Source organism: Schistocerca gregaria, chromosome 7, assembly GCF_023897955.1.
Source record: "Schistocerca gregaria isolate iqSchGreg1 chromosome 7, iqSchGreg1.2, whole genome shotgun sequence".
Classification (NCBI taxonomy): Eukaryota; Metazoa; Arthropoda; class Insecta; order Orthoptera; family Acrididae; genus Schistocerca; species Schistocerca gregaria.
Window position 1 is genome coordinate 220,877,708 of NC_064926.1, and position 17,134 is coordinate 220,894,841.

The following is a 17,134-nucleotide window of genomic DNA, read 5'->3' on the forward strand; positions in this document are numbered from 1 at the left end:
TCTTCTCAGACAGTAAGTGATATGTGTACCAAGTCTGGCTGAAACCGGTCGGGTGATTACGGAAGAGATGTGCAACATAAATACTTTTTATAATATGCATGGATGCCTTTTGCGCGTGATCCGATTTTGATTAAGTAAAGCCTGTACGGTGCCAAAAGCTATACTCAAAGTGCCTGTGAAAACATCATGAAAATTAATCTAGTAGTTTTAGAGGCTAGCATGTTAAAACAGACAGACAGACAGGCAAGAAAGTTTTAGTACAATTTTTTTTCCGTGATCCTTACCGAGCCCGAAACTGTTCTCAAGTTACCTGCGAAAACCCCGCGAAAATGCGTTTAGTAATTTTGGAGATTAGCGTGTTCAGAGCCGAACAGACAGTCACGATAGTTTTACAGCTTTATTTTTGGTATGGAATCTTCCAATACTGAAAGATCTGAGTACCTAATGGAGCTGCGACGAGTGAAACTCTTTGGCCCTTGGGCAAAGTGAATTCGTTTGTAACAGTTTGATCTCTCCTTTTATGTGGTAAACAGTGCTGGGCGCACTCTCACCGATGTCTTCGGAGATCGCGGTTTCCGTGTCCTCCTCGGCAACCCTGGCAGAGGCCGTGTGCTGCGCCGCCGCCTCCACGAAGCTCTCGGCGTGCACCTCCACGTTCTGCACTCCCAGCGCTCGCAGGTACGCCTCGTACTCCTCCTTCCTGAAACAGCGTCACCTCCTTAGCTAGGTTTTCCAGGTTTATTTTTGGTATGGAATCTTCCAATACGGAAAGATCTGGGTACCTAATGGAGCTGAGTTTGGGTGCACAGCCGTCAGTTACGCTGTGGCAGCAGTACTCTTTGTAATCGAAATCCAGATACTTTATTCCCAAATCATTCAGCTGAAGTAACTGGGGTAGCATTCCTGATTCTCAGTGCCTCATATGACACAGTTAACCGTAAGCTGATTACCCAGAAAGTGTATAATGTCACTAAGGATTACACTCTTTCTATGTTCGTGCAATGCATGCTACAGAACAGACGCTACTATGTAACCTTACAGCCGGCCGGAGTGGCCGTGCGGTTCTAGGCGCTACAGTCTGGAGCCGAGCGACCGCTACGGTTGCAGGTTCGAATCCTGCCTCGGGCATGGATGTGTGTGATGTCCTTAGGTTAGTTAGGTTTAATTAGTTCTAAGTTCAAGGTGACTGATGACCTTAGAAGTTAAGTTGTATAGTGCTCAGAGCCATTTGAACCATTTTTTTGTAACCTTACAATCTAAAAACAGCCGATGGAGGACACAGAAAAATGGACTTGCACAGGGTAGTGTCTTGGCTCCAATATTATTTAACATCCATACGAATGACCTTCCCATCAGCCACCCGACACGAATGTTCATTTATGCCGATGATGCAGCAGTGGCCACACAGGATAAAACTTTTGAACAAGTGGAGGAGAATCTCACAGGAGCCTTAACAGAACTTGCTACCTATTACGAAGGCAATAATCTCAAACCAAACACTAGTAAATCTCAAGTATCCGCCTTCCATCTTAGGAACAAACAAGCCAAACGGAAACTACGAATCATGTGGCAAGGGGAAGAGCTGAAACATACAAACAGCCCAAAATACCTGGGAGTAACATTGGACAGAGCGCTTACTTTTAAGCAGCACTGTCACAACACTAAAAAAAAGGTCTTTGCAAGGAACAACACACTGCGGAAACTAACAGGTTCATCGTGGGGAGCTCAACCACACGTTTTGCGCAGCACGGGTCTGGCGCCGAGTATCTCAGCAGCGGGATACGCGGCGCCAGTTTGGAGGAACTCTGCTCACACTAAGCAAGTTGACGTCGCCGTAAACGAGACTGTACGTATTGCCACAGGATGCCTCAAACCAACTCCTAAAGACAAAATTTAGCCCATCATAGGTATAGCACCACCCACTATCCGCAGAGAAGTAGCCGCCGAGATCGGAAGATCAAAACAAAAGAATGATCCTCGACACCCGATGCATATGCACCGAAAACAACGTGTCCGGCTGAAATCCCGCAGGAGTTTCATTGAAACTATTGAAGAGCTCGCCACCAAGCCCGTCGCAAGGCGGCTATCTTTTAGGGAAGAAATGGTGCCACACTCCACAATGGAACTACTTGAGGAGGGATCTGCAGGATTTCAACTACCTTTTACAACTTGGAGGTCATTAAACCGGCTGCGCACTGGAGTAACTGGGTGCAAATCAAACCTATTTAAATGGGGCTACAGTGATAGCGGAAGGTGTTACTGCGGAGCAATACACAACTTGGACCACCTATTGATTTGCTCAGATATCTCTATAACATACACTAAAGACGACATTTTGAAAGTCAATGACAAAGCAACCTACGTTGCTAATTACTGGAAAGGGAAGATATAATTGGTGCATCCGGATACGGAAGAAGAACAAGAAATCATTCAGCTTAAGAATCGCCTCCGGAAGTTATAGTATGAGAGCCCACGACAAAAACCGTGTCTCATCGTTTTACGGCGAAAAACGTACAAAATCGTTAGACCGTACAACCTAAAAACAAGTTATGAATTTCACTTTGATTTACTTGATGACTGGTTTCAGGTTGAGACTCATTTTCAAATTATCCCGACAGTCAAAATGATATCTCCCAAAATATAAGAGCCATGCCAATGTAACAAACACATATGTAAAACAAAGTGCAAATGAACAGTCAGACCATACTGATTGCACCTCCAGAGTTATCTGTATGCTCTACACTCTGTATTCTCTGGAGTGTTCATTTATTAGCACTTTGTTATATGTATATGTTTGTTATCTTACATGGTTCTTATATTTTGCGAAATACCATTTTGATTATGTGGATAATTTTTAAAATGGGTCCCTACTCGAAACCAGTCACCAAGTAAATAACAGTAAATTCGCAACTTCGGCTGTTTTCCAATGTACTGATTTCACGGAAATGTTTGTTTTCAGACATTTTCGAAGTCACCTTTACTTCCAAAAACGAAAATAACGTTCCAGCGCTTGTTAGCCTCCTGTGTGACAGCTACTATTTACTTGTTAAGTTCTTGTCCCTCGATTCATGTCTCACGATCACAAGTTTGATCCTCGGATTTCACAGACGAATTGAAAAATATAAAATTTAAAGAAGCTCTAGTCGAATCTTATTTAATAATGCGACACAACAGGCCATGGCACAGAGTATCGCGAACACCGCCATCTATATTAATCACGACATGTGCTACGACTGCTGGATTGAATATATTAATCAAACAATTAAGGAAGATCTTATCAGCAAACGAGGAAGAAAATACTAAGATTGTTATCTGTCAAATTACTTAACGAGGTCGAGTATCTACTCAGTATTCACTTGTGATATTTTAATTATAAAACTTGGGAATATGGGATTCGTAAAAAGTTTCTTAGAGATTTGTATTGATGCTGGCATTTGTAATTCCCGACGTTGCTTTGATGTTTCGCGTCTGTGTGAAACAATCGCACTGCTCTAGCAAAATCTTTACCTGCTTTTCATGCTATTACTGGTTGCGATTGCAGTCCTGCAGTCTCTCGCAAGAGGGGACAAGCTTTACACATTTGGCAAACATGCTTCTGGAATGGAAAAGTACTAAACTTCTTAGAAGAATTCACGTGTAGAATAAACAACATTTTTACGCAAGCATATAAAATGAAAAGTAAACATTCTTCTACAGCTCTAAATCTGGATTTACTATCGCCATGTAAAACAGAATTGGAACAGCGTTTATTGAAAATAACGTATATATCGAAAATGTGAAGCAACGTTCACACGAAAAATCTTACAAATGCAAACCCCATAGCTTTCGAATTTTCTTTAATATCAGGTAGCCAGTTACTAGAAATAAGAGACGTTGTGTTAGAGGAAGAATCAACATCCACAAATGCTGTAGATGACATGAATTTCACTATAAGATGTTATAAAAAAATGAGTGATTTTGACATACTATATATGTTTTCCAGAAAAAGACATAGAAGAAGCTGATAATGGCATAGAGAGCGATTTTGGTGATGATTACAATGTTGAGAGCCAGAGCGTGATTAAAAACGTTCATATTTCTTGTCTTTGAATAAACTATATATTCGGAATTTTATCCCATTTTCTTTTTGTGCAATTTGTTTAGAAAAAGTTCTTTATTATTCATATGAGAATCTGAGGGTTGCAGCTTATTCATTGGCTTGCAGCATCATCTTTCATACATCTTAATCTGGTAATGATTTTTGAGTATCGAAGAGTTGTCTGATTAGTACAGTGTCGCACTAAATTTGTATCATACCAGTTTTTTCTGCATCTGGACAACTTATCACATCCACCACTTTTCTGACGTAATGCTTTGTTACCGATCCGTAATTTATTTAATATCTTCGCCTCAAAATGGAAGTACTCATATTTTCTTCTGAAAAATGATATTTGCGCATTAACTGACGAAAATTAACTAGTGGAACACATTTTCAGACGGTTTGCTAAGCTTCTGCATTTTTTTTTTTCAAGTGACATCCCAGGCTTTTGCTACGCTACAGGCGTCTCAGAAACGTGTTTTTGATGTCTTAAAGCTATCATACAACTATATTCAAAAAATCAAGCGTATTAGTATGATATATTTGGTAAAATTTGTTGACATTTTTGAAAATGCCGTCAGATCAAATGTGACGCGAGAAAATTCTGAAATTAGTATTTTTGGGTTGAAGGTAATCGAATCTATCGATATGATATGGTTTTGGCCTTACTACTGTAAGTCAGAAATTTTGGTCGTGGGCTCTCGTATTATTAATCGTTAATCCAGCATCCAGCTCTGATATTTAAGCATTATGTTTTGACGCCTGCAACAACTGGCATTGGCTCGAGGGGCATCCGAGTTCTACGCCCGTCGATTTTATTTCTCAGCATAGAAAGCAGATAGAAACATGCGATTTACCAAGCGGGCAATCTTTGTATACGCGAGCAACAGTTGGCTCCACTGTACGGCACAACACCAGCGGCTGCGGCAAGAGCGAGGAGCGACTTTGAGGCTGGAAATGGTGACGTATTCAGCGCAAGAGCAGCGCAGCACCATACGTTTCCTCCACTTGCGACCCATTGAATTCCATCGCCAGTAAAGTGAGAATTGTGATGGACGCATGTCTGTGGGTGCTGCACTTCAAAGAAAGCGGAAGGTCGTGTGGCAACAAACCAAAACGATTTCGGCCTCGCACCAGCCGGTAAGACAACATGGTCAAGGCAGGGGAGACTTCTTTTGGGGGAGAACCGATTAAGTGTGAAAGATAAAGCGTCCTTAGTTGGCATTACCGTGGTATCTGTGTACACAATCCTGCATGAAAATATGGAAGAGGCCATCGTGTCGGTTTTCACGATGCTTGAGTTAAAATCTATCCAAAGTTTCTCCCCTTGTTCATGTAGAAAACATGCTCTTGTCAAATAGGATAAACGTTATTATTCTGTGATCATTCGACTGCACTGCCTATAATGACATACCATGAAACAACCAATGCTTCCAAGTTTTATTGTTCCCTCTAAATCCTGGAACGTCGTGAACGATTTCATTTCCTGTATCCGACTACCGCCTCCCGTTCGCATCCTGTACCCGTATTTCCCCAAAAGCCTTCGCCTCTTCTGCATCTTCCATAATCATGAGTCGCAACAACCCGTTGTCCACCCTCCTAAGTCTTGAGAACCCTTACCTGCTTGTGTGCCTGTGACAGGACGCCCTACATTACCGCCAACTCCAAACTTCCTCTGTCTTCCGGTGTGTAATTTGAATCGATAACCTTCCTACCTATGCCTTCAGATGTGGAGACTCGGATCCACTCTCACCTTGCTCAAAAGATCCCACTCATGTCCCAAAACCCACATCACATCAGTTCTTTTATACACAGATATTTCACGTCCTTTTTCAGATTATATCCTCCCAATACGTACCATAGCGGGTTGCGATAAGTATCCGCCGTCATATCATACTCGTAATAAGGAGAATATACATGACATCACTATAATATTGGCATAAACATATTGTCGTATTTTTCTTCCTAAATGTTTCATAAGTAAACTACCTGTTTCCAGCCAATATTTTCTGAGGCTCAGTCTTGTTAGAAGGAAACGAAATAAAAGACAAAGAACTCTTTCTAATTTGTAAGGAAATACAGAGTGGTCCATTGATCATGACTGGGCCAAATATCTTACGAAATAAGCGTCAAACGAAAAAACTACAAAGAACGAAACTTGTCTAGCTTGAAGGGGGAAACCAGATGGCGCTATGGTGGGCCCGCATGGTGGCGCTGCCATAGGTCAAACGGATATCAACTGCGTTTTTTAAAATGGGAACCCTCCTTTTTTATTTCTTATTTGTGGAGTAAGTAAAGAAATATGAATGTTTTAGTTGGACCACTTTTTTCGCTTTGTGATAGATGGCGCTGTAATAGCCACAAACATACGGCTCACAATTTTAGATGGACAGTTGGTAACAGATTTTTTAAATTAAAATACAGAACGTAGGCAAGTCTTAACATTTTATTTCGGTTCTCCCAATGTGATACATGGACCTTTGTGAACTTATCATTTCTGAGAACGCATGCTGTAACAGCGTGATTACCTGTAAATACCACATTAATGCAATAAATGCTCAAAATGATGTCCGTCAACCTCAACGCATTTGGCAATACATTCCTCTCAATAGCGAGTAGTTCGCCTTCCGTAATGTTCGCACATGCATTGACAATGCGCTGACGCATGTTCTTAGGCGTTGTCGGTGGATCACGATAACAAATATCCTTCAACTTTCCCCATAGAAAGAAATTCGGGGACGTCAGATCCGGTGAACGTGCGGGCCATGGTATGGTGCTCCGACGACCAATCCACCTGTCATGAAATATGCTATTTAGTACCGCTTCAACTGCACGCGAGCTATGTGCCGGACATCCATCATGTTGGAAGTACATCGCCATTCCGTCATGCAGTGAAACACCTTGTAGTAACATGTGTACAACATTACGTAGGAAATCAGCATACATTGCACCATTTAGATTGCCATCGATAAAATGGGGGCCAATTAACCTTTCTCCCATAACGCCGCACTTTAACCCGCCAAGGTCGCTGATGTTCCACTTGTCGCAGCAATCGTGGATTTTCCGTTGCCCAGTAGTGCATATTATGCCGGTTTACGTTATCTCATTTGGTGAATGACATCATCGTCCCGTAATTTCTCTTGTGCCCAGTGGCAGAACTGTACATGACGTTCAGAGTCCTCACCATGCAATACCTGGAGCATAGAAATATGTTACGGGTGCAATCGATGTTGATGTAGCATTCTCAACGCCAACGTTTTTGAGATTCCCGATTCTCGCGCAATTTCTCTGCTACAGATGTGCGGATTAGCCTCGACAGCAGCTAAAACAGCTACTTGGGCATCATCATTTGTTGCAGGTCGCTGTTGACGTTTCACATGTGGCTAAACACTTCCTGTTCCCTTAAATAACGAAACTATCCGGCGAACGGTCCGGACACTTGGATGATGTCGTCCAGGATACCGAGCAGCATAGATAGCACACGCCTGTTGGGCATTTTGATCACAAAAGAGATACACCCAAACGATATCGACTTTTTCCGCAATTGGTAAACGGTCCATTTTAACACGGGTAATGTATCACTATCACAAAGCGAAAAAAGTGGTCCAACTAAAACATTCATATTTCTTTACGTACTACACGAATATGTAATAAAAAATGGGGGTTTCTCTTTGAAAACCGCAGTTGATATCGGCTTGACCTACGGCAGCGCCATCTAGCGGGCCAACCATAGCGCCATCAGGTTTCCCCCTGCAAGCTAGACGAGTTTCGTTGTTTGTAGTTTCCTCGTTTGACGTTCATTTCGTGAGATATTTGGCCCGGTGAATGGACCACCCTGTATATAATACATATTTAAAAATAGTATACAAAAACACGGGCGTATTCAAAAGCAGTGTTGTGTCAAAATTTCGAAGTAATCGGTGAAGAACTTTGGAAGATTTACGGTACTGAACAAACCAACGTTTACTTTTTTTTATATACAGATTGTAATTGTTTCAGTGCAAAGGCTGAACTGCGGCCAGCCCGCCCTCCGTGAAGTGGTGCTATAGCGGCAGACCTGTCTCCGGCGCCGAAGGCCAGCAGCTTGTGGACGCTGTCGTCGTCAGAGAGAAGGGCGGCCAGGTAGGCGGTGGTGCGCGCCGAGTTGATGTGCGTCTGCGCCACGCAGCCGCGCAGCTCCAGTTTCCGCAGCGTGCGCGCCATTGCGGACGGGCCCAGACAAAACGTGCGGTCCTGCGCACACAACAGCAACAGTAGCAACACCTGCAGCTTTCCCAAGAGCGGAGGGCGCACTCAACCGCCGGGGTAGCATAAACTACTGGCCATTAAAACTGCTACACCAAGAAGAAATGCAGATCATAAACGGTTATTCATTGGACAAATATATTATACTAGAACTGACATGTGATTACATTTTCACGCAATTTGGGAGCATAGATCCTGAGAAATCAGTACCCAGAACAACCACCTCTGGCCGTAACAACGGCCTTGATACGCCCGGGCATTGAGTCAAACAGAGCTTGCATGGCGTGTACAGGTACAGCTGCCCATGCAGCTTCATCACGATACCACACTTCATCAAGAGTAGAGACTGGCGTATTGTGACAAGCTAGTTGCTCGGACACCATTGACCAGACGTTTTCAATTGGTGAGAGATCTGGAGAATGTGCTGGCCAGGGTAGTAGTCGAACATTTTACCGTATCCAGAAATGCGGCCGTGCATTATCCAGCTGAAATGTAGGGTTTCGCAGGGATCGAATGAAGGGTAGAGCCACGGGTCGTAACATATCTGACATGTAACGTGCCGTCAATGCGAACAAGAGGTGATCGAGACGTGTAACCAATGGCAGCCCATACCATCACGCCGGGTGACGCGCCAGTATGGCGATGACGAATACACGCTTCCAATATGCGTTCACCGCGATGTCGCCAAACACGGATGCGACGATTATGATGCTGTAAACAGAACCTGGATTCATCCGAAAAAAATGACGTTTTGCCATTCGTGCACCCAGGTACGTAGTTGAGTACGCCATCCCATGCGCTCCTGTCTGTGATGGAGCGTCACAGGTAACCGCAGCCATGGTCTCCGAGCAGATAGTCCATGCTGCTGCAAACGGCGTCGAACTGTTCGTGCAGATGGTTGTTCTCTTGCAAACGTGCCCATCTGTTGACTCAGGGATCGAGACGTGGCTGCACGATCCGTTACAGCCATGCGGATAAGATGCCTGTCATCTCGACTGATAGTGATATGAGGCCGCTGGGATCCAGCAAGGCGTTCCGTATTACCCTCCTGATCCCACCGATTCCATATTCTACTAACAGTCATTGGATCTCGACCAACGCGAGCAGCAATGTCGCGATACGATAAACTGCAATCGCGATAGGCTACAATCCGACCTTTATCAAAGTCGGAAACGTGATGGTACGCATTTCTCCTCCTTACACGAGGCAACACAACAACGTTTCACCAGGCAACGCCGGCCAACTGCCGTTTGTGTATGAGAAATCGGTTGGAAACTTTCCTCATGTCAACACGTTGTAGGTATCGCCTCCGGCGCCAACCTTGTGTGAAAGCTGTGAAAAGCTAATAATTGGCATATCACAGCATCTTCTTCCTGTCGGTTAAATTTCGCGTCTCTAGCACGTCATCTTCGTGGTGTAGCAATTTTAATGGCCAGTAGTGTATTAGGACCACCTGTATACATCAGTGTCTGTCGCAATAATATTAATCGTGAGAAAAAATTCTCTTTGCTGACGAGATCACAGGGCCGTGAAGCGGGGGCGGCGGAGATACTGCTAGCTTATTGGCTGGTGAGGACTCGGCTCGTGTCACCCGTCGGACTCCAAAAAGCGCCTGACATGGACGTAACAGAACTTTTAAACACACTAATGTGCAAAACGTAAGGATGAACGTAACATTCACACGCTGTATCACTGTAACGATTCATACTGAAACATGGATTGTGGAGAGAAAGGATTGCTACAGTACAGAAAGTGCTGAACTTAACAACACAGATATGACGTTTATTTTGAAAGTCAGGACCACAACTTGGACTTAACGTTTTGGCTTAAGTTTTACTGAAAAAATTCAGACAATCACGGAATCTTTTAGAAGAAATCATTTATTTTTTTCAAAAATTTAAAATATAAAATACCTAACTACATTGCAGTGTCTTCAAAAAGTGGGAATAAGTACCCCCTGCCCCCTTAGTGTTGTGAAGGTTAAAAACAGAAAGTTCAATAAAAGGATATCCGTTTGCATCTATGGCCCGAGTTGAAACGTATTGAACCTATTGCTGCATAAAAGTCTTTAGAATGAAGCCTGGAGTTACAGAGTCTCAATCAAAATGACTTGAGTTTCCCTATAGCAAATCTCGCCATAGCTGCTACATCTCACCATGCTAACCTGCAGGTGGAAACTGAAGCAGAGGCAAAATCAGTCATTGATTTCGTAGCAACAATTTGCATATGCACCTGAATTCAAATCAGCCAGAAAAATGCCTAAGTGGCTAGCTCATCAAGTGCTCACATTGGCTGAAGAGCGATTTTGTGCTGTCTGCATTCTACAAGGAAGACTCGTGTCTCTAAGTTTTTCTTTTAACATATTACTTGATTGGATAAACAATAGACACTCCAAGTGGCGACCAGTGGAAAGCTGTCTGAAAAGACCCTGGTCTCCTTCCGTTTCTCCATTGCAAGGTGCGTAACTAGTAACAAGCTACCTAGCACCTGCCGCTGACAAACTATCTTTCACAGTCTTTCTGTCTCTGTTGGGTTGGGTTGGGTTGTTTGGGGGAGGAGACCAGGCAGCGAGGTCATCGGTCTCATCGGATTATGGAAACACGTGGAAGGAAGTAAAATTTGAAATTTTCCCGGCGAATCAATTGTTCAAATCGATTTCGGGCTTGCAGCCGGTCGTCGTAAACTTCTTCGCACGATATTTCGGCTGGAAAACTGCCAGCCATCTACAGGTGAGCCGAACGAGGACTGACGAAGACGTTCTCCGTTCCGTCTTATATAGTGCGCTGATAGTACTGCCGCGCATGCGTTGCAGTCGCGGAGACAGAAGGACCACACCGCCCAGCAACAGCGCCCACGCTGGTGGAACTGCGAAACTCAGGTGCCATCGGTATTGTCGCTGGCCGCAGGTATCGATGTCTTCTGGCGTCTTCGTCTCGAGAGAATTTCTGTGATGACGGGATTCCATGCATTATTAAAATGGTAACCACTGTCCCGGATCATTAAATTTCCTGCAATGCGTATTTCAACGGATTCTTTAATAATGGAGTCCCAAAAAGTTGTTGATGTGGCCAAAATCGAAGTTTTGTCGTTCTCCATTGAATGTCCGTTAGAAATACAATGTTCCGCAACTGCAGATTTACTGGGTTGCAGTAGACGAGTGCAACGTTTATGTTCTGTACAACGCTCTTCCACAGTACGTGTTGTCTGTCCTATATAGGCCATACCACATTGACACGGTATTTTGTAAATTCCCGCCTTCCGCAGCAACAGATCATCCTTCACCGAACCCAGCAAATCTGAAATCTTAGAAGGCGGACGAAAAACAGCTTTCACATGAAAAGTATTTAGAATCCTTGCTATTTTAAAAGAGATATTACCAACGAAGGGAAGAAAAGCTAGACACTTGGCTGGCGCACTCTCTTCTTTATCCACTTCCCGATTCCTGGCTCTAGTTGCGAAGGCCCTGTTAATTGTCCAGGTCGAGTAACCATTGTCCCTGAACACCGTTCTTAAATGTGCAAGTTCCTTAGGCAAATTCTCTGCATCCGACACCGTGTGTGCCCTGTGCAGAAGGGTTTTAAGTACACTCATGGTTTGGGATGGGTGATGGCAACTGGAAGAATGCAGGTACAAATCAGTGTGAGTCGGCTTACGGTAAACAAAGTGTCCCAACGAGCCGTCACTCTTCCGTTTAACCAGAACATCCAGGAATGGAAGGACGCCATCTTTCTCTAGTTCCATGGTAAATCGAATATTCTGATGGATGGAGTTAAGATGATGAAAAAATTCCATTAACTTTTCTTCTCCGTGGGGCCAGACTATGAAAGTATCATCGACGTACCTCCAAAAAACAGTTTGATTACAAACCGCTGATTCAAGTGCTCTCTCTTCAAAATCCTCCATGAAAAGGTTAGCCACCAGAGGGGACAGAGGGCTGCCCATGGCGACACCGTCAGACTGTTCAAAAAATTCCTGGTTAAACATAAAATAAGTTGAGGAAAGAGCATGTCGAAACAAAGCAGTGATGTCCGATTCAAACTGTTGACCAATTAGAAACAAGGAATCCCCAAGAGGTACTTTTGTGAAAAGGGAAACTACATCAAAACTCACTAGAAGATCCGAACTACTTAAATGGAGAGACACCAGTCTATCTATAAAATCAGCAGAGTTCCGTATATGATGTGAACATTTGCCCACAAATGGTCTCAGCAAGGAAGCTAGATGTTTGGCTAAATCATACGTGGGTGCATCAATATTACTCACTATAGATCGTAAAGGCAGACCTTCTTTATGCACTTTAGGAAGACCATACAGTCTCGGTGGTACGCTGCCATGTGGTCTTAACCGCTTGATGGTCTCTGGAGCTAACGACGAAGAGTTTAAAAGTGCACACGTCTTCCGTTGCACACGTGCTGTTGGGTCGTGATCAATCTTCCTGTACATGGTATCACTCAGTAGACTATACATCTTCTCTAAATACAACCCACGAGGTAACAAAACGGTAGAATTACCTTTATCAGCCTTCAGCACCACTACTTCCGGATCTTCTCGAAGCTTCCGTAGTGCAGCCCTTTCTTGAGCGGTTATATTACTGCGTTGGGGAGGAGCTTGCAGAAGAACCTGACCAGTTTCCCTTCTTATTTCTTCAGCAGCGTCCAAAGGAAGGCGACGTACAAACTTGTTCAACACCACTTACAAAACTAATAAGAGGTACTGCACTTGGTGTAGGTGCAAAACTAAGACCTTTGCCCAAAACTGACAGCGTCGCATAGTCTAAAATCTTCTCCGTGAGATTAATCACGGAACGTCGCACAGTTATTTCCTGTGGCGTCGGCTGTTGTGGCGCCAAGCGATCGAATTTCGACATCTGCCGGGAACTAGCAGCCTTATATACCCAGTCGAACTTGGCTGAAGTCACTCCATCCACCCAGTCCCATGAAATAGGAGAAAGAAGTGCTGCAATCTTAAAGTGTAGATGGAACAATTCTTGTGAGATGGCATCCAACCTTCGTCTCGTATGACAAATTCTCTCGTTCACAATAGCAAGGCTCGCCTTCTCCATTATTTTCCGTGCAGTGGTCGTCTTAATAAAATGTGTCACTCCGGCAAATTTAGGTATTATGCCATGGTCTCGACATCTCATTAAAAAACTTAAAGAACTTAAAAGTTTTGCTCTCTTACCACGTAGCTTGTCGAACCTTCTTACATTTGAGACCATCTCCTTCCCGTAAAGGCGTTTGATGTAAAATTTGAAGTTTTCCCGGCGAATCAATTGTTCAAATAGATTTCGGGCTTGCAGCCGGTCGTCGTAAACTTCTTCGCACGATATTTCGGCTGGACAACTGCCAGCCATCTTCAGGTGAACCGAACGAGGACTGACGAAGAGGTTCTCCGTTCCGTCTTATATAGTGCGCTGATAGTACTGCCGCTCATGCGTTGCAGTCGCGGAGACAGAAGGAACACACCGCCCAGCAACAGCGCCCTCGCTAACGGACATACAATGGAGTACGACAAAACTTCGATTTTGGCCACAGCAACAACTTTTTGGGACTCCATTATTAAAGAATCCGTTGAAATAGGCATTGCTGGAAATTTAATGAACCGGGACAGTGGTTACCATTTTAATAATGAATGGAATCCCGTCATCACAGAAATTCTCTCGAGACGAAGACGCCAGAAGACATCAATACCTGCGGCCAGCGACAATACCGACGGCACCTGAGTTTCGCAGTTCCACCAGCGAGGGCGCTGTTGCTGGGCGGTGTGGTCCTTCTGTCTCCGCGACTGCAACGCATGCGCGGCAGTACTATCAGCGCACTATATAAGACGGAATGGAGAACGTCTTCTTCCTATAACACACACCCAACAGCTGAGTGCCGCGAGGCCCCCACCTGCCCGCATTGTAAACAAACACACTTCCTCCGGCAGTGCCCTAACCTACAATCCACTCCCTTCTGCAATACCTGCAATCTCCCCCATCCCACCTACTCCCAAAAGTGTAAAGCCCGACCCCCTCCGACCACTCCTGAACTCACTGTTCCTGTCCGTCCTCTGGACGCTCCCACCCCTCCTGGCAATTCCCTTCGTCCCCCCCCCCCCCCCCACCGCTGAGGACATCATCAGGTTCCTCAGGTTCCTCACCATTGTCTTACAAAACGTCCACCCTTTCCAGCGCCCTCACACCCTTCAACAGGTCTCCCTCGCTGGCCGTTCCATTTTCCACTTGAAAATGTATGCCACTTACTCCAACAACCAGGCCCATTTCACCTTCTCTCGTCTTGACACCCTTGTCTAAATCCCTGTCATGGCACGACAGCACTGTATCCTTTTCAACAACATCTGCTCCCTTCCCGCCAACAAGAACCTCTTCCTGCACACCCTTGCCACCCACCGCGTGGATGATTTCCTCCTCAAAGAAACTTTCCTCCAACCCCACCACACCATCCACACGTCGCCGTACCTCCTTCACCGCTCCGATAATCCCCTCCCGATTGCGCGTGGCGCAGTTGCCATTGGTCACCACCGCCAGATCCCAGTACGGCTCCAACCTGTTATCCTTTCCTCCCCTAACCTCCTTGGCCACATAACGGTGGATGTCCTGGAACCTATTGGTAGCGACCATCTCCTTGTCCTCCTCACCGTTTCCGACGGTCGTCGCCCCCGCCCCCAACCCTCGTAATGACCCTCCCCCAAAGTATATCCATGAATATTCCTGTGCCAACTGGAATGCCTACCGGGATACCCTCTCCACCCAGGTCGATAGCCACCCCTTCACCTACCGCCACCCTGACGATGTAGCCCATGCCGCCTCCTTTCTCCAGCAGACCTTGTCTGAGGCCGTGGAGGCCCACGTCCCTACTGTCGCTATCCACCCCCATCGTCCCACCTTACCCCCACAGGCCGTCCTCCTCCTTCGCGAATCCTGTCGTCTCTACCGTGCCTTACTCCACACGCGTGACCTGGACACACTCCGACGCCACCGGCAACTCCAGCGACACATTCGTAATTTGCTCACGGCCAAGAAACGCCGGGACTGGCGACAGACATGCACCCATTTGAATGCCACCCTACCTATCAACTCGTCCAAGTTCTGGTCAGCCTTCCGTCGCCTTACCGGAACTAAACCCTCCCCCTACTATCCTCTCCTCCATGATGATCACCCATTCCCTGACACCCTTAGTAAGGCCAATCACTTTGCCTCCTACCTCTCCGATGTCTTTTCCATCTCCGACGATCCCCAGTTCAATTACTCCCTCTTCCCGGATGTCCGCGATCGAACTGACACCTCTGTCCCTCCCCTAGCGCCTGGTTTCCAGTACTTGGACAACATTGCACACACAGAACTCAATGCCCCTATCACTACACGGGATCTCATTGCTACACTCTGCACCAAACGTGTATGGCATTCCGGTCTCCTCTTCAAGCTCCGAACCTTCGCCCTTCCCATTAATTACGTCCGTCTGATCGGCTCCTTTCTCTCCTGCCGTCCTTCCTACGTCACCATCCATAACACAGATTCCTACACCTTTTTTCCCTCCGCCGGTGTGCCCCAAGGCTCCGTCCTCTCCCCCCTTCTGTACCTTTTGTATACGGCGGACATGCCTCCGCCGTCACCCCCCCCCCCCCCCCCCCCCCCGTCCACCTTCTCCAGTTTGCCAATGACACCGCCTTCCTTGCCCTTGCCCCCACCCTGCAGCGCCCTCAACACCTTCTCCAATCCCATCTTGACCGGTTCACCGCTTGGTGCAACCAGTGGTTGCTCAAGGTCAATCCCTCCAAAACCCAGGCGATCATTGTAGGCAAAACCACCCCATCCTTCCGCCTCCTTGATTTCTATCTCACCGTCTATGGCCGTCCTATCGCCCTCACCCCCACCCTCAAGTACCTTGGCGTCACCCTCGACCGTCGACTCTCCTGGACCCCACATCTCTGGACAATCCAAGCCAAGGCACGCTCCCATCTCCATCTCCTCAAGCTCCTTTCCGGTCGTATGAGGGGTCTAGACCCCTCCACCATACTCCACACCTATAAATCCCTCATCAGCCCTATCCTTTGTTACGCCCATCTGGCCTGGATCTCTGCCCCCACTACCTTTTACAAATCCCTCCAAATCCTTGAACGCCATGCTCTCCGCCTCGCCTATCGCATCTGTCTCCCCTCCCCCACGCGGATCCTGTATGATATCATTCCATTCCCCCACCTCCTCTTTTTCCTTGAGAGGCTAAGGATCCAGTACACATCACGCAAACTCGATCCTCCTCACCCGCTTGTCTCGCCCATCCTCTCCCGCCCCCGCCCGCTGCCGCGCCTGTATTCCCACGTCCCACCCGGTCTCCATCTCTCTACCCTCCTTACCCTCTCCCAAAGTGGCTTCCGCCGGCTCCCCCTCCCTGATGATGTCCTCCTTCCCACCATATACCCCTCCTACCAACTTTGATCCTCCTTCCCTCTTCCTGTCTCAGTTCCTTTGGGCATCCTCCCTCCCTCATCCCTTTCCCACTCCTCCCCCGGGCTTCCCCTCCCCTGTCGCTCTACTCCTACTCCCATGTCCTCAGCCATTGGCGTCTTTGTTCTCCCCTCTCCACCCCCCCCCCGCCCCTCTTCCCATCTTGGCAGGTCCCCGGACTCGCACACGCTACGTGGACTTTCGCGCGCCGGAGATCATCGCCATCAGTGTCTCGTGTGTGCTGTCGTGTTTGTGTTCACCGTCGCACTCCATCGTTCACCTGTGCCATCGCCGTCTTCCGTGTTTGTGCGTCGTGTCACCAGTTTTAAGTGTTGACTATCGTTAAGTGTGAACGGCTCCGTGTT

At 46.3% G+C, this 17,134-nt stretch overlaps 1 protein-coding gene across 1 annotated transcript in view; it reads right to left on the bottom strand.

Moving 5' to 3' along the window:
- LOC126282356 (putative methyltransferase NSUN7) overlaps positions 1 to 17,134 on the bottom strand; it is a 331,497-nt gene that overhangs the window by 66,246 nt on the left and 248,117 nt on the right. The window contains exons 6-7 of the mRNA XM_049982014.1: positions 8,136 to 8,311; positions 552 to 700 (exon numbers count right to left, since the gene is read on the bottom strand). Coding sequence (XP_049837971.1) covers positions 552 to 700; positions 8,136 to 8,311 — 325 coding nt within the window. The remainder of the gene's footprint in view (positions 1 to 551; positions 701 to 8,135; positions 8,312 to 17,134) is intronic.